Source organism: Peromyscus eremicus, chromosome 5 (genome assembly GCF_949786415.1).
Source record: "Peromyscus eremicus chromosome 5, PerEre_H2_v1, whole genome shotgun sequence".
Taxonomy (NCBI): domain Eukaryota; kingdom Metazoa; phylum Chordata; class Mammalia; order Rodentia; family Cricetidae; genus Peromyscus; species Peromyscus eremicus.
The window spans coordinates 22,556,613-22,575,140 of record NC_081420.1 but is presented as its reverse complement, the minus strand read 5'-3'; the positions used below and the strand labels follow the sequence as shown (position 1 = coordinate 22,575,140).

Sequence of the window (18,528 nt, the reverse complement as noted above, 5' to 3'; positions counted from 1 at the left end):
GCAAGGTGTCCACTCCACCATTCAATTCAGTGCAGTCCTAGAAGCCCTCACCAGAGCAATCAACGAGACAGAAATAAGAGGAATGATTGGAGATCTCATTTGATAAAAAGATAAGTCCCAAAAATGTTACCCAAAACTGTTAAAACTAATGAATCAGTTCATTAAAACTAGACAAATCCAAACCAACATATAAAAGTTAATTGATGCCGGGCGGTGGTGGTGCACGCCTTTAATCCCAGCACTCGGGAGGCAGAGGCAGGCGGATCTCCGTGAGTTCAAGGCCAGCCTGGGCTACCAAGTGAGTTCCAGGAAAGGCGCAAAGCTGCACAGAGAAACCCTGTCTCGAAAAACCAAAAAAAAAAAAAAAAAAGTTAATTGTGCCTTTCCCTGGTGACTTATTGATTCAAGCTGTCTGAACAAAGAAGCTCAGAGCAGAACCCAGCTCCTCCACAGAGAAGACAGAAAGTGACAGATACCCTGCACTATGGGAGGTGAGCACCATGGCAGAGGGAAAAGACTGCCCTTGGCCTAGGAGATCTGGGTGTTTGCCCTGTAGGAGAGAGGGTGTCACCAGATGTATATGGGCTTGTGCCAAGGCAGTAAAATGGTTCCTGTTCACTCTCCCTCAACGTGCGCTGAGTCCAGGCACCTGCTGCTGGCAGGGTATGGAGAAACACCCAGGATCCCCTGCTGCCATGTCTACGGTGACTTGAGGAGTCTTGAGTAACTCCCTTGATTCCAGCTAAAAACCCTGTGCCTGGATGGATATGCATAAAGGGCCTTCCAAAGGAGCTTTGCCCAGCTCTGGCTACAGTCTCACCACTGGGCATGTAGTCTCAAGGAAGGAATAATGCCAATGTTTCTGCTACTTATTCCCATCAACACAGATTCTGCTGCCACCATCATCAACCACACACTGCTGCCGGACCTAGTGAGTGCCAGAGGGAGAGCCCTGCATGCAGTTCATGCCGTCACCTGTCTCCATGTGTCACCTCGACCCACACCACTGACTGTTAGTGACGTACCTCTCGTGGTTTTTATTTAATGGACCATCTTCATTTTAAGCATTTGTCTTTCAAAGTTTCAATCTCTGTGCTAAATTTTCTTCTATTTTGGATTTTGATCTCCAACTCATTAACTGTTAGAATCACTTTGGAGACTGTCTTGCCAAGGTCTTGGATTGGATAGATTTCCTTCATCTGATTGACTCTTCTACACGATCATTCTTTTAAAAAAGTGTAAACCTCTGAATTCTTTCTCAGACATGCCAGCTGTTTCAGTAGTTTTGGACTCCCATATAGGTTTCTCGAGTGGGGATGACTCATGGGGGGTGGTTATGTCATATTCGTAACAGACTTTTGAAGGAACACTAACTCATCAGTTAGGAGAAAAGATTTAAATGCATTGAAATAAATGAAAGTACAATATATAGAAATACAAATATAGTAAAACTTGGGAAATGCAGCAGAAGGGTAGGGGCCTCAGAAATGGCTCAGCAGTTAAAAACACACTTGCTGTTCTTGCCTAGGACCCAGGTTCATTTCCAGCATCCACATGGTGGCTCACAGCCATCCATAATTTCAATTTCAGGGCATCTGGCACCCTCTTCTGGCCTCTGTGGGAATCAGGCATGCATACAGTGCACACACATGCATGCCCTCAGCACACGCGCATGTACACACACACACACACACACACACACACACACACACACACACACACACATGCTCGCGCACACACACCTTTTTTAAAAGGAGTGAACCTATAGCAATTAGTGTCTGTTTTAAAAAAAATATTTAAAATAGTCTAAATGTATCTCAAAGAATGTAAAAAACCAAACTCACAATGGACAGATAGTGAAAAAATTAATAAAAATTAGAGCAGAGATCATCAAAGTTGGAATAAAAAAGTAAGTCAGTGAAAGTTATACTCTAAAAAGATAAAACAGTTGGCTACACTATCAGCAGCAGCAGGTGACTCACATGTAATTGGTAATGATGAGGACATTATAACAATACTACAGAAACACAGATTATTACAGATAATTATAAAAAACTATACCAACAAATTAGAGGCTTAAAAGAAATGGAAAAATCTCTGGACACACATTCTGCCAAAACTGATCCATGAGGACATAAAATACCCTAACAAGCAATGAGATGGAGCAATAATAAAGTTTCCCTTCAAATAAAAACCCAGGAACTGGATACCTATAGTGCTAAATTTTTAAAGAATAATGAAAATCCTCCAACTATTCCATAAAGCTAAACATAGAAAATATTATTTCTAAGTCCTTAAAAATATGTGTGCACGCATGCATGCATGTGTGTGTGTGCCAGAGATTGACATCAGGTGTGTTTCTCAATTGTTCTTTATCTTAATTTGTGTGCATGCATGCAGACCAGAGGAGGACTCTCTGGTGCCAGGCCTTGTCTTCTCACTCTTGACGTAGGGTTTCTTGACTGCTGCAGACATTGGGCTAGCTGCCCGCTGCGGTTCTGAGAGTCTACTGCATGTGTGTGTCTGTCTCCTATCTTCCCATGGGCATGATGAGGTGACAGATGTTTGTGCCGCTACTACATCTGCCTTTTATGTGGTGTCTAGGAATCCAGACTTGGGTCTCCAGGCTTGTGTGACAAGCACTTTACCTCACCGAGCCACCACCGTGACCTTCCTGTCATTGGTGACAGCATTGCCCTGTGACCAAAACGTGACAAGGACACAACAAACCGCAGCACGAATCCCTGATGATTATATATGAATTTGTGACAACACACTAGCAAGTCAAGTTAATTCAATATATCAAGATCTTTCACCATTATAGATTTAATTTCATGGCTAAACATTAGGCAGAGCTTGGAGAATCCTGCAGAAGAGGGAGAGGAAGGACTGTGGGAGTCAGAGGGGTCAAGGACTGTGGGAGCCCGCTTTCAAGTACCTTGTGGCTTTATCCAGCAGGTCCACATAGAGAGGATGATTAAGACCATGGGCCTGAGTGAAGGTGTCTGAGATGGTCTGTACTTGGCTGTGTTGGGGGGAGGTCTTTAGCTCCACCCCTTGGCATCTCTATAAATACTCTGGGGCAGAGTGAGTCAGGGCTCGTTGGAATAGGTTCCAGGCCCTCTTGAGGCTATCCTTTATTTTCTGTTTATCTCCACAATCTAATTTAATCCTATCTAATATTTCCTGCTGCTCACACTCATGAAAACTCTGGTGAACTATCGGGTTGGTGGGTAAATACCCCCACAAAGGACATCACAAGAAAACCCACAGCGTCAACTAACCTGGGCTCATGGGGCTCCCAGAAACTGAACCGACAATCAGGGAGCTGCATGGGTCTGACCTCTGCACATATGTTATGGTTGTGTACCTTGGTCTTCTTGTGGAACTCCTAACAGTGGGAGTTGAGGCTGTTTCTGACTGTTTTGGACCCTTTTCCTCCCACTGGGTTGTCTTATCAAGCCTTGATATGAGGGATGTGCCTAGTCTTATTGCAACTTGATAGGTCATGTTTGGTTGATATCCCTGGGAGGCCTGCCCTTTTCTGATGGGAAATAGAAGAGTGGATGGGGGGTGGGGTGTTGGAGGGAGGGACTGAGAGGAGAGGAGGAAACTGCAGTCAGGATGTAATATATGAGAGAAGAATTAAAAAAAAACACTACTAGAAAAATAAAGTTGGTTTCATTCTAGGGATGCAAAATGTGAGAATGATTCAGGAAAAGTGTGTAATGGAATTAGCCACTAATGAAATGAATATCAAGCCCATACTGAGTGGCAGGGACTATAGACCAGTAAGAAAGCATTGAATGGTGTATGCTTCAGTGCATGGGAACTCTTATATACCAAATTAGTGTAACCATTACAGAGACCAATTTGATGTTCCTTACAAAACAAAGAATAGACTTACCGTATGGTAAACTGCCCACCTCTGTGGCTGTAATCAAAGGGAATGAAATCAATGCACCAAGAGGGAAGCTTTCAGGATGATGCTTAAATATGAACTAAAAAAAAAAAAAAAAGCTAAAATGGGATCATCACAGGTGCTCCTGCGCAGAAATATGCACAGGTGCAAAAATGTAGCATTTATATAAAATGTATCATTAAGTCATAGAGAGGAATGGCATCTTGCCTTTTGCATCAAAATGGGTGGAATCTGGAGGATTTGTATGAGATAAGTCAAACAGAGACCAGTACGGTGTGTCCTTTCTCATTAGTAGAAGCTAAATTCTTCTTGACAGGAGAAGCTAGACTTCTAGAAACTGGGGAAGGTGGGTGGGGTGGGGTGGGGTGGGAAAGGTTGACAAAGAATGGTTGGCTTTAATCAATGCATACTATTTTGATGTGTAGAAACATCACAAAACTCCATTAATATGTACAATTCATGTTAATTTTAAGATCTGTCCTCTATGCTAGCAGAGAGTTATCTGAAACATGATGCAAGAAAATGATCCTATTTATAATAGGAAAATAATAGGAACAAATTAAGCAAGAAAGTGAAAGTTCTATATACTGAAGAAAAAAAAACACTGACAAAAGTATTTGAAGAGGAGATGAATACATGGAAGGCTCTCTCATCTCCTGGACTGGAAGAATTGATATTTTAAGAGCATCACACCATGCAAAGTAATTTGCGGTTTATGTCCAGTCTTTGTCAACATTCTAAATACATTCTTCACCAAAACAGAAAAATAAGTCCTAAAAATTCTACGAAGCCTCAGAAAATCTAAAACAGCCACAGCAATCTTGGGAAGGAACAGAGTTCAGATTCATATGTCAAAACCCCCTCATTTCATTTTATATCACAGAGCCATAGAAAGTAAAGTTGGTATAAAAAGATAAAGCCCAGTTAGATCCAATACAAACACCACACATACAGTCAACTAATCTTTGCCATGGATGCAAAACTAAATGATAGGGAAAGAAAAGTGTTTAATGAGTGATATGAGGGAAACTGGATATCTACATGCTAAAGAATAGAGTAAGACCTTTGTTTTAAACCATGAAAACCTCAAAACGGATTAAATTAGCATTAGGACTATTGCAGCATGAATTGCAATAGCAAAGTTACAGAACTAACTTAGGTGTCTATCAACAGAGGAATGGATAAAGAAAATGTGGTAGGGGCTGCAGAGATGGTTCACCAGTTAAAATCACTGTCTGCTCTTGCAGAGATCCTGGGTTCAATTCTCATACTCACACTGTGGCTTACAGCTATCTACAACTGTAGTTCCATGGGGTCTAATGCTCTCTTCTGGTGTGCAGACATACATGCAGACAAAACGCCCATATGCATAAAATCTTTTAAAAAAGAAAAATGTGGTGTATTCACAAAGGAATTTGATCATGAAGCATGACACCATGTCATTTTCAGGATACTGGCTGCAATTGAACCTAATCCGATTAAACTATGAGTCTGTGACAAGTCAAATGTTATTTTTATTTTTGTTTTGTGTGTCTGGGTATCTAACCTACTTGTATGTATGTGTACCCTGTGTGGGCCTGATCCCCACAGAGGCCAGAAGAGGGTGTTGGAATCCTTGGAACTGGAGTAAAAGTAAAAGTGAGCTGCCATATGGGTTCTGGGAATCAAACTGGGGGCCTCTGGAAGACCAGCCAGTGCTCTTAACCATCGAATCATCTCTTCAGCCCCTAAATATATTTCCTTGTCTGTGGGTCCTAGACTTTATAGATATATAAAATCATACATACATATGACATGAAAGTAGAAGCAAGGTTGTATGTAAAGGAGACTAACAGGCAAGTGGGTATGGGGGCAATGTGCTAAAAATATATGATAGACTTGCATGAAATGGCCTATGCAACTCTGCATTATAAAACAAGGAAACTGTAACATTCTTGAAATAAAGCAGAGGGAAACTGCTCCTTGACATTGCTCTTGGCAATGACTTTTTAGATATGCAGAAGCAGGCAGCAGTAGTAAATAAGACTGCGTCAACGGAAAGCTTTTGTACAGCTGACAGAATGCCTGACCACTTACAGAGAGTGTTTGAATATACCTGGTTAAGTCTTGATGTTTAAAACCTGTTCGAAACTTGCAGTTTCAGTGTAAAAAAATAATTGAAAATGGATGAAACACCCAAATGCCCACCAAATGTATGAAAAGGTGCTTGGTGTCATTAACCCAAACTCATAGTAAGATGTGGAACAACTTAAGTGTCTACTAGTGAATGAGTGGTTGACAAAAAAAAATGTGGTGTGCATATGATTCCATCCCATGTCTTGCCTTTTGTGGAAAACATGAATCTAGAGGCTGTTTCACTACATGAAATGAGGCAAATGGAGAGATGCTGTTAGATGAGCCTTACCCATGTGTGGAACCTAAAATTTTCAAAATCATAGAAGCAGAAAATAAAATAATGTTTACCATGTGGGTGGGGAAACAGAGATGTCAATGCTTGCAACTCTTATATTTTTAGATGAACAATTTCTGTGAGTGGTGAACGATGTGTTAAATTAACTGGGATGTAATAATTAGTAAATGATGTATGGGCATATCAAGTCATCACACACAGGAAAGTTTAATGAAATAAAGGAGGTAACTTAAGTCAGAGGAGAGAGAAGCAAAGTTGGACAGAGTCCTTGTCCATCTTCATAGGGCCAGATGGGCAGCTACTGAGGCAGCTGATCAAGCCCAGGTGACTGACTATTCATTTTATCTGTCTATGGGCATACACACCCAACAAGCATACATGCCCCGAGAGACATACAAATTTTGTTTAGGATTGTTCCTCAAGTTTTAATGATGAGATCTGATACAGAGCGCAGTCACAGAATGTTATTTGTCTTTATTTCTTGTTTTATTTACTCACTGGGATTGTTTTCTTTAATATTCAGAATTTCTAAGTCCTCATTCATCAGACAGTCTGTCTTCCCTAGAGCACCCAGAAGTTGAAGAAAACATACTTCAGGTACAGTTTGCTATTCATTCAGTTTTCTAGAATTCAAATTATATTTGCATGAAACAATGGCTTATTCTGTTGACAAGATGCTACAGTACCACTTTCTTGTTTTGCAATTATGTATATGTGCCCGTTATATATATGTCTGCATTTTGTGTTTCAGATCGCGAACCGGGAATCATTCATGGAAAACAGTAACTTCAAACACAAGCTAGAAAATTCAGAACACAGAGGTAATTCATTAAAAAAAAAGGCAGATAAAAAGTGAAATTAATCTGGATCATTTTCAGATTGTACCAGATAAAAATCACTTTGCGCATGTTCCTTTCATATGTGTTTTAAAAAGTAATGATAGTCTTAGATTTCATTATCTAATTCCTCTGCATTATCTTCAGGTCCTAACATTTTCTCTTCTGCTTGATCCTTTCTACCCATTAGGATTTCCCCTGAGATTTCTGATTGGGTAACTGAAATTTTCAATTCCAGCTTCACATCCACTTGACTTTTCTTCAGTATTTCTATCTTTTTATTTCATTCAGCATACATTTGTGTTTCCTTGGGTTTCAAGCAGGAGTTTTCTCCTTTACTCTTGAAGTTCATTCACACTTTGTTTTGTTCTTATCCTCTTTAAACTCCTTGAATTCTTTGGTCTTTTTTTTTCTTTTTTTCTTTTTTTAAGATTCATGTCATTGGGTTCACCTAGGTAATTCTCCTTGGCAAAGATATCTATAGTTCTTGGTTCTGGGGAGAGTCATGTCCTGGCCTCTCCTAGTTTGTGTTTTGTCATGTGACCTGGGCATGAGGCCCTATTTCACTGGTTGTACAACAGACCAGCATCTGTTGAGTGGAAGTTTTGGCTATTGTCCAATACTGGTTGACTTTAGATCTGGTCTGAAGAAGTTGTAGGTCATTCCTTTGGGTGTTTGGCCTTGACTTTTGACAGGAGAGTGTGGGTGGATTCCAATTCACTGGTAACCGAAAAGCAACCGACTGTGGCTCTCTGCTGGGTCTGAACATAGAAAGGTTCGATATGAGGCACCCGATCTGGGGCCTACTTACTGATAGAATAAGTGAGTGGCTCTTCCTAGTGAGTCAGGGTGACATGCCTGCCTGTAGCAGGAAGTTTTCCTGTGTCCTACAGCTGCTCGGCCCCAAATAAATACACAGAAGCTTTTATTAATTACAAACTGTTTGGTCTAGGCTCAGGCTTATTGCTAACTAGCTGTTTTATCTTAAATTAACCCATTTCTATTAATCTATGTATTGCCACAAGTCTCATGGCTTTACCTGTGTTCCATTACATCTTGCTCCCCCGGGGGTCCCAGGCATCTCCCCTGACTCCACCTTTCTTCTCCCTGTACCTTTGCTTGGATTTCCCGCCTGGCTATAACCTGTCTTGCCATAGGCCAGGGCAGCTTCTTTATTAATTAATGGTAGCAACACATATTCACAGCATACAGAAAGACCATCCCACAGCACCTGGCTGTTATGAAAGTGGGTGCTACCGATTCTCAGCCTGGGAGTCTTGGGGTGGTGTGAATAGGCATCTGAGGGACTCACCTTGTTGCTTCATTCCTGTGCTTCTCCAGATGGTCCTGTGTGAGGGCTTAGGGAACTTGCCTGTCAAGCTTTCTTTCCTGTGAGACTCCCAATGGGCTGGAGCATAGAGGAGAGGTGGTCTGGCAGAGTCACCCAGCTGGTTTATACTCCTGCACAATTCTGGATGGGCTGGGCAGAGTTGTGTGGGTCTATGATATTTTCTTTTGTTAATTCATCTGTTGATGAACACGTAGGCACATTCTATAACTTGGTTATTTTGAATGGTGGCTTGAATGGATGACCAGGTGTCTCTGTAGTATACAGACTTAGATTCCTTGGGATACAGGCCCAGGAATGGTATAGCTGTGCTGTATGGTAGTTCTGTTCTTAGTGTCTTGAGGACTTTTACTTGTATCCACAGTAGTTGCACTAAATACTAAATGTAGATGTAACCAATCGTCTTTTTAAATAAGAAACACAGAACCAATGCAAAGAAGAAAGCCAAGAGGTCAGAGCTAAGAGCTAAAACCTTACCCTTCCTTCTGCGGTGGTCCTACCTCTCCGAACCAGAGCTACTTTCTGTGTTAAAGTCTTTATATATAGTTTCTGTTCTGCCTTCTCATTGGTTGTAAACCCAACCACATGACCGCCTCGTTCCCACCAACACTGGACAGTAACACCACCCTATCCTGCAGTATCTGCTGTTTGCTTGATGTCTGAGATGAGACAGAATTTCAGTGTGTTTTTTATTTGCATGTCTCTGATGACTAAAGCTGTCACTTTTTTTTTCATGTTTACCAAACATTTATGCTTAATGTTTTGAAAACCATCTACCAAATTCCTTTGTTAATTTATTGACTGGATTATTTGTATATGTTTTGGAGTTCTTTATTTTTTCTAAATACTGGTCCCCTGTTAGATATCTAGCTGGAAAAGATATTCTCTCATTCTGTAGGCCATCTCTTCGTTCTTTTAATTGTTCCCTCTGCTATGCACAAGCTTTCAGATTGTATGAGCTCCCATTCTTTCACTCTTACTATGATTTTGTAGGCAGCCAGAGTCCTTTTAGAAAGTTCTTGCCCATCCTTAGATCTCAAAGTGCTTCCCCTGTGTTTTTCTCCAGCAGTTTTGGAGTGTCATATTTGATAGTGACATCTTTCATACGTTTCAAGTTGATTTTTGTAGAGAGTGAGAATTAAGGGTCTAGGTTCACCCTTATATATATGTGTGTGTGTCCCCGTCCCCCTAGCACCATTTGTTGAAGAGGTATAAAAGTGACCTACAGATTCAATGCAGGCTCCATCACACTTTCAGTCACACTCTCCATAGATGTGGGCGGGGGAGAACCCTAAAGTTCATAAGGATGCCCAAAAGACCTACATCACCAAAGCATCCCAGAGAGAAGGAGCAAAGCTCAAGGTATCTCAGTACCCGACTTCAAGTAATTCTACACAGTGACAAAAACAGCATGGTATGACACAAACACAGAGGTCAGTAGAAGGGAAGGGGACTCACAAATAAAGCCATAGCTGCAGCCAGCTGGAAATACTGTTGCTGTCCACTGTGCTGGCTTTATTTGGAACACTATGGTTAGCAAGTCTGTCTGTACCTTGTGAAGCAGAGAATTCCTAAATGTGTCTGAACTCATCAAAGGGATGTCTGTAGCCAAGTCCTCCTTCAGGCATCAGTAGACACCAGTGCTTTGATGCGTAGGTGGAGCTTGGTCCATCCACCCAATAATAAGCTATCTAGTAGTGAGAAGGAAATGAGGGTCACTTGTGTTGCATCAAAGTTAGATATTAATTGGAAAAAAGAGGTCCAAAACCAGTGATAGTGCAATAAATAAATGACTGCAGGGATACCTTCCCCCAAATGGGACATCCACAGCACAACTCTTATACATAAGACTCAGGGAACATCACAGAAGTGCAGGTGTAAATGTTTTTAAGAGCCTGAGGACTGGGACTGATACTGTGTGACAGTTTCTTCTGGACCGGACAGGGATGTGCTCTCATGAACTTGTGATAACATGGCTGCCTGCACAAAGACCTGCAAAGACCATACCAATTGCAACACCATTGTAGATGCAGGAAAACTTCACAAGACCATACCAATTGCCACACCATCATAGATTCAGGAAAACCTCACAAGGCCCACCCTAGATGAAGAGCTACTGGAAGTCAATGGCTGCTGAGGGAAAGAGAAATATTTTTTTCCTTCAGTGATGAGACCCTAATCCCAGGGAGTCAGCCCTAAATGCATGAAAATAAATGCAATACTAATTGGACTCAGTAGGATGTTCTTATGTATGTATGTGTGTGTGTAGAGGTTATGAGTGCAAGAGGGGGCAGGTTGGGGATACAAGAAGAACTGGTTGGAGAGAGGGATATAGAAAGACCCAAATCAACACAGAGCAGTGCAGATACAGCGGCACGTATGTGAGATCCTCCAGGAAAAGAGGACAAGATACATTTGAAACCAAAGAAACATGCACACAAGAGTTTCATCACAGTGCTGTTTATGTTTAGAGACACCAGATGGAAGTATTGCTGCCCCAAAGCAATCAAGATTAGAAGATGCTCCAGGATCCCCCATTGTGACAGGTAACTCTATGCATTCAGCCGGCAGCTGTGGGAGGGATGATTGCTATGTCTGTTCTTAACATACCAATGTGAATTACAAGAGCTACATTCTAAGATCAAGGCTACTGCAGCCTACGTGCTAAGCATCCTGTTCTTTCCGAGATGAACAAATTGTTACACAAATTGTAGATAAATCAAGCACCCTCCCCTTCCAGCATTTTGAGGTCTGCACTGTAGCTCTCCTTTAAGATCCGCAGGTTCTAAACAGACTTCTGCTTAGCCGACAGTTATTACATTTGTGTGCATACATAATTTATAGAGAGTGACCTGGCATGTGTATGTGAGCTTGGTCAGCTTTCTGGATGAACAGTACTATGTATTGGAATGAAGGGCTCTAAGAAGATAAAATGGGAAGCCCAGGGGCATAAGGCTATGATTTGAGGTAACCTGCACTCTATTCCTGGAGCCGCTGGTGTGGACTTGCAGAAGTCATGTGGTGTCCATGTTTCACGTGAATTCTAGAAGCACCTACTATGGTTTTTGTAGGAAACGGATGAGTTGGCAAATGCAAATCCTTAACAGAGACCTCTTATATGTTGTAGTGCATGTGTGAAGGTCGGAGAAGAACTTTCTGGTGTCAGTTTTCTCCTTAAACCATATGGGCCCCAAGGGTTGAACTCTGGTCATCAGGCATGGTGGCAAGCACCATCAGCCACTGAAACATTTCATTGTCTTCCCTGTTGTGTGTTCTTGACAACTTCCTGTAATACCCAAGCCTTGCTCTTACATACAGTATCAACTGATCTGATTTAAGGTGCTGAGAAGGTTGGGATGGAAGGAACACTTGAAAGAGGGTGGATTTGGTGGGAGGCAGTATGAGGTGCTTGTCTGACTGATTCAGTATGCACTAACTAGTGCGGTCATGACCAGGGTCAGCCATGTTGCAGAATCAGATCCAAATAGCTAGTTGGGGGGTGTGTATGGTTTATATTTGTGCTTCTGACCAATTGTTCCATCCTCTGGCCAGCAGGTAGATCAAGCATGTCTACTTGGGGATTTTTTGTTATCTTTAATATTTTATTTTTGTTTATCAGGTATTTCTACTTCATCTCAAGAAGATGTGCCAGAAAATGCAACGAGTTCTGCTTTAAAAACAGCCCTTGAACACTTCACTAGAGATCTGAAAAGGAAATTTGAGGTATCAGTCCACGAAGGCAGGAAATGTGGAATGAGCCAGAAAAACACTGTATGACCTCACCGATATATGTAATATCTACAAAAGTTGAACAAGAAGGCAGAGCAGAGGGGTGGGTAGCAGGGGCCGGGGAGAAGAGGGGAATGGACAGGTACTGGTCAACAGGCACAAATGGACTGAGTGATCTCTCCAGTTCCATGTTTTCAGTTTGTCAACTGTATCTCTCAACGAAGTTGGGCAAAAAGGCCACAGAAAGAAAACTCAGCTCGTTCTGAATTTAAAGTACCAAGTTCCTTTCATTCTTTTGGAATACAGTACCCTTCGTGTATGAAGGTCTCCCGAGTGTGAGGCAGGGCCATTCATCTTGGCTGCAGTCACTGATTTTTATCGCCACTCTGAATTATAATTTGTATTGAAAAGACTACTCTCCAGTGAGACCAAATGTTCTTGGCTTGGTTTCAGGGGTGGCATTCTCAGAAGGCACTGATTTGGCCACAGTGACAAATGAAGGAGGGAACCGTGTGTGGGAGAGCAGACTCTAAGACCCGGGGGAGGGAATGTGGAGGGTGTCTGTTTAGTAACAGCAGATCTTTGAGACACTGGGCATACAAACCACCTCAGCCTTGTCTGTGAGATGCATATCACAGCAATTTCAGGCTCCTTTGACCTCGTCTTATTATTTGAAAGTCCTCAATGACTTCTGTATCAGCACATTTGTGAAAAATATTGTACCCAGCCAACATCTCTCTAATTAACTCAGGAGACCTCCAGAATCCTGCTTTCTGCAATAAGCCAATGTATAATGGACACATTATATACATTATATCAATAGTATGAATTTAGTATTGTATCAACAGTATGAATACTATATATATATGTATATATATTATGAATACATTGTATCAGTAGCATGAACATACGTTTTTCCGGTTTCTCTTGTTCTTTATCATACCAAACCGGAGGCAAGCCTGAAGTGGACACAGGAGGATGCTTTACTGAGGTCTCTCAGCAGGAATGTTTCCTTTGAGCATTGCTGTGTGCCAGTGGCATCTGTCTAACACAGCAAACACTCAGCTAACTTATGTACCATGTTTACCCCAGATGCGATTATTTTGTTTTTTTGTTTTTTGTGTGTGTTATGGCTTTAGCTCAAACAGGAGGAGATTCCACTTTCTTCGGAGAAGGCAAAGGAAGTGCCAGGCTGCCTAGTCAGACTTTGGAACCAGATATACACGTGCAGGTAAATATGGATTGAAAAGCAGAGTCGTGGGAGTGAAACACCATGTATCTGTGACTATTATTACCTGTGTGGAGAAGAGGGGGCTAAGGAGAAACAGTGTGAGGGATGTGAGGCTTCCTGTGTATTTCAACCTTTATGGTGTCTTGTTTTCCATCTACAAGACAAGAGCTGGAGCTCAACATTCTCCTTCAGCCTCTTCATGTCTACCAGTGAACAATCCTGAAACAGGCTTCTTTAGAAACGATAATCCACTTGTGAAGACAGGGCAGTCCCAGGGAGCTATGTAAAAACAGACTAAAGTGTGGTATGTCCACCCCACTGACTGTCATCCAACCCTGGGAAGAATTTTATGTCTTTAGTTCAAATACACCACTTTCTCCTTTCCTTTCCACCCTCAAGCCCCTCTCAATGCCAACCCTCTCTCAAACAGATAGCCTCTTTTTCTCGGATTATTGTTGTTACACACATACACACACACACACACACACACACACACACACACACACACACAGCCCAATACACATACTAAACACCAATGAACCTTGTAAACATTATCCTAAGAGAAAGAAGCCAGGTCCTAGAGGGTAAATATTGCATGGCTCCGCTTAAATGAGAGGCACCTGGTGGAGTGAGTCAAAATTATAGAGACAGAAAACACCAGAGGGGATGAGGGAGAGGCTGTGACTGTTTAATTGGTGTGGATTCTTTTCTCGTGATAAGAGAACTGTAAATGTGTAATGGTGAGGCTATAGAGCACCATGAATGAGCCTAATGCTTTGAACTGCCCTCTTAAACATGATTAGAAGGGTAAATGTTATGTTATGTTGGGATAAGAAGATATAATACATCTTCTTATGTATCACCCTTATGACTGAGTCAGTAGGGAGTGCCAAGATACCTACATTTCAGAGAAGTGGAGAAGGAAGGAGGCGTGAGTGGTGGATTTCTGTGTAATTCGTCCATTTAGAACAACTGCTATGGAGGCACTTTTTGAATGAGATCTTGGGAACAAAAATTTGAGTGGCATGAGGAAGAACTTAGAGATTGCTCCATAGTGGAGAGAATGGCTTGAAATGTGTGTGTGTGTGTGTGTGTGTGTGTGTGTGTGTGTGTGTGTGTGTGTGGACATGTGTGGACATGTGCTTAGCTGAAATAGAAACATTCTTGGGATTAAAATGCATTATTTGAGTAAGAATATTTTTCACGTTCTTGTATACATGCAATAGTCAGACAAAGCCACAGAGTGCTCTGGATTTTGGATCCTGCTGTATTTTAAGGGCCTTACCCTCAGCTGCATATCCACTCAGCTAACACATACTGAATAATAATGCCAGGTGCTCACTCCATGTTCAGTGTGGGAGAGCCAGCTGTGAGAGCCAGCTGTGAGAGCCAGCTGTGAGGGCCAGCTGTGAGGCAGCGTTCTGATTATTAACAGATACCTGAGGTAGCCAGGCATGGTAGTCCATGCCTGTAATTCCAACACTTCAGAGGCTGAGGCAGGAGAGTTGCCATGGTTTTGGGTCAGTCTGTGATATGTAACGAGTTTAAGATCAGTCTGAGATTGTAGAGTGAAACCCTGTTGCAATAAAACTAGGTTCCGTGTGTGTGCACATATTTTGACTCACAGTTTCAGGGGATTTAGTCTGTGATCAATTGGCCCTGTTGCTCTGGGCTCTGTGGTAAAAGAAGGTATCATGACAAGAATGAGTAGCAGAGAAAACTGCTCACCTGACAGCTAGGAAATCAAAACAAGAGCCCCACATCTCAGAGGTACTTTTGGGGCATGCTCAGAATGATCTAAGACCTCCCAGTAGGCCCTACCTCCATCACTTTCTAATACTACCCTGGGACAAAGATTTTTAACATCCTGAGTCCAAACGAGCAGAAAGCCACAGGGTCTGTGTTTATATGGAGCATCAGGCCTAAAGGAAAAGGGAGACAGAACGCCAACAGATGAGCCATTTACAGGATGGTTAGAGACAGAATGGTGACTCTGGAAAATGTGAAGCTAAAACACAGAGGTAGGAAAAGTGTGTGAACCTACCCGAGCACAGCTCTCTCAGTAGCCCAAGGCCAGACAGAGGAAAGCAAGCAGAAGGTAGGGGAGGGGCCATCCAGTCTCCTTCCTGGGGCCATCTGTCCTGTATTGTGAAGCTAGTGATGACATTGTGGCTCCCTCTGGTCTGCTCTCAGGGGCTAGGTGAGAGTTTCTGAGGGGTGTGTGTGTGTGTGTGTGTGTGTGTGTGTGTGTGTGTGTGTGTCGGGGGGGGGTGGTCACTGAACACAAAAAGGTGGGAAGAGAAGGAAGGTGCCAACATGTTTTTAAGGCAAGACTGTCTGGTGAACAAGTTCTCTTGGGAACTTGAGAACACCTAATTGGTTCCAATGAAGTCTGCTGCGTTTGTGTTTGGCAGGCTGAACAAGCTGGAGAGCTTTCACAGTTCTGTTCTTCAGGAGCTGAGCAACTTGGAGAAGGATCTTCAGGCTCTCAAATACCTCGAAGAGGATGCCGCGGCAAGTTCCTTCTTTGTCCTGTCTCTGGGGAGAAAGACGACCTTTTCCAGGAAAAAAGGAAGCATGGAGTGTTTAGTCAAAATCTTTGTTCCATTTCAGGAGTTTTGGGAGAAACAGTCAGCTGACTTGCAATCGTTCTGTGATCAGCAAGCACTGAGGTACCTTAAAAACTATTCTTTCTAGAAGTATCTTTTTGTTTGTTTGTTAGAGACAGGGTTTCTGTAAGGTGCTCTGGCTGTCCTGGAACTCACTATGTAGTCCAAGCTGGCCTCAAACTCACAGAGATCCGCTGCCTTTGTCTCCCATGCCCTGGGATTAAAAGGGCATGTACTACATGTGGCTCATTATGACATTTCAAAAATGTAACATTTTTATTTATTATATGTATATTATGATTGATAAGGATGGAGCTTGTATGCCACCCACACATTTAGAGGTTAGGGAATGATTTTGTGGGGTCAGTTCTCCCACCTTTAAATGGGTTCCAGGGATCAAACTCAGGTTGTCAGGCTTGTATAACAAGCATCCTCATCCACTGGATCACCTCGTGGCCCCCAAATGACACTTTCATGTACATATAGAACACACTTGGCTCATATTTCCTCCTGTCACAGTCTCTTGACCCCTATCCTGTTCCTGCTGATCCCCTCCTCAGTACCTAGTTTCCCTTCCACTTCCATGTCTCCATACAGGAACATGGGTGAGGGGCTCACAGGGGCACAGACAGCTGGTCAGTAGCCAGACCACTGTCTCCTCATCTTGTACCTGCTTCTGAGTCCTGGAGCTGCTAGGACATACCACTTCATGGTGGCATGGTTGCGGTAGTGAGAAAAGCAAATAACGTGTTAACGTTACCTCCATTATTATCAAAGTTTTGACCTCACAGGACCCCTGGCTCCTTATGGGCTCCTCACCCCACCCTTTGAGAGCAGCGGATAGAAAGCAACTCTGCTCTAAGTCTCAGAGAAGTCTTCTAAAACATGAAAGGCTCATTCATTTCAATTATCCCCCACTCCCAGTTTAAACCGCTCTTCAGTTAGCATTGTTGGATAGTAATTACTGTTTACATTTATATCCCCTTGATTCAGGCCCTTGGGGAGTTTAGAATGCCTTAGCTCTCTCTTTCAAATGTATATCCTTAAGCTTTTGCTTTTATTCTCTTTTCTTTCTAAGGCAAACAACAACAACAACAACAACAACAACAACAACAAACCAACCTGGCCCTGGTTTGCAAATGGCAGACAGGATGCTGGCTTTTAGCTCACACTGAGTGATGGCTGAGCTCACTGCTCTGGGCTGGGTGCTCAATGTTTAGTTTCCCTTCAGGAGGTTAGGTAGCTCAGTCAAGATCACACAGGTATCCAGTGTCTGCCCTGCCCCCTTCAGGTGTTCATCTCAATAATAGTGTTCTCTCTTTTCCTAGGGATATACCAAGGACACCCTCAAACTAGATTGTTTTGACCTCTAGCCTACAGCTTCAGGAAGTTAAGGATTTGAGTGGTGGTTGAGAATGCCTCATATGTGTGGACTAGTGGTATTGGCAGAGACAATCCCTAAAATAGACCCAAGTGGAAATATAAATGAATCTTTTATGTTGATAAAAGATAGTGACTGGGTTGCCACAAACCCTCCTCGGGCATTGTCATGTAACAATCCACTCTGTGATACATACATAGATACACGTTCTTGTTTCTAACATGCCTGATATGAATGTAATAAGTGATGGATCTATTTCTTCCAGGTTTAGCTCAACTCAGTCTTCATAAGCAAAGTCAAAGCCTGGCTTATGACTGCACCCCTCAGGTAGGTACAGAAATTGACATTGTTCAGTCCTTGTGAATCAGGCACTGAAAAACCCTGATGCTTTCTACAACCTTTCTGCTCTGAGCTTCCTCCAACCCTACGATGAGGCCCTTGGGTCAGTCATTCAGTCTTTATAATTGAGTGCCTGCCGCTATCTATCACACACTGCACTAAACATGGAGATACAGTGGTGGATTAGCATGCAGACACATTCCTACCATATCAAAAAAGTTCTAAGCCAGTGAGATGGCTCAGTAGGTAAAGACATTTGCCACTGAGCCCGAAAACCTGAGTTCAATCCCTGGAACCCACGTGGTGGGAGGAAAGACTTCTGAAAATTGTTCTCCAACCTCTGTATATGTTACACACAGACACACACAGACACAGAAACACACACACACAAAAAAAAAACCCATAAAAATTTAAGACAATAACAACATGGGATTAGAGAGATGGCTCAATGGTTAAGAGCTCTAACTGCTTTCCAGAGAATCCAGGTTCAATTCCCAGTACCCACATGGAGGCTCACAACCATTTGTGTCTCCAATCTCAGGATCCGATTCCTCCTTCTGGATTCCTTGGACACTGCACACATGTGGTGTTCAGACATACATGCAAGCAAAAACTCATACGTAAAAATGTCATGTAATAAGTTCATCCACAAAATAGCTATGTTCGAGTAAGTGCATTGAATGTGGTAAGTCACAGGTTATGGAGTATAGTCATTAGTAGCTT

The 18,528-nt window shown here is 42.4% G+C and overlaps 1 protein-coding gene across 1 annotated transcript in view; it reads left to right on the top strand.

The window, feature by feature from the left end:
• The window catches only part of Sycp2l (synaptonemal complex protein 2 like), a 55,136-nt gene extending 37,380 nt beyond the window's left edge, over positions 1-17,756 (top strand). Inside the window, exons 23-30 of the mRNA XM_059262627.1 lie at positions 888-1,021; positions 7,084-7,153; positions 10,988-11,062; positions 12,136-12,239; positions 13,385-13,476; positions 15,891-15,990; positions 16,090-16,148; positions 17,732-17,756. Coding sequence (XP_059118610.1) covers positions 888-1,021; positions 7,084-7,153; positions 10,988-11,062; positions 12,136-12,239; positions 13,385-13,476; positions 15,891-15,990; positions 16,090-16,148; positions 17,732-17,756 — 659 coding nt within the window. The remainder of the gene's footprint in view (positions 1-887; positions 1,022-7,083; positions 7,154-10,987; positions 11,063-12,135; positions 12,240-13,384; positions 13,477-15,890; positions 15,991-16,089; positions 16,149-17,731) is intronic.
• Positions 17,757-18,528: the final 772 nt, after the last annotated feature.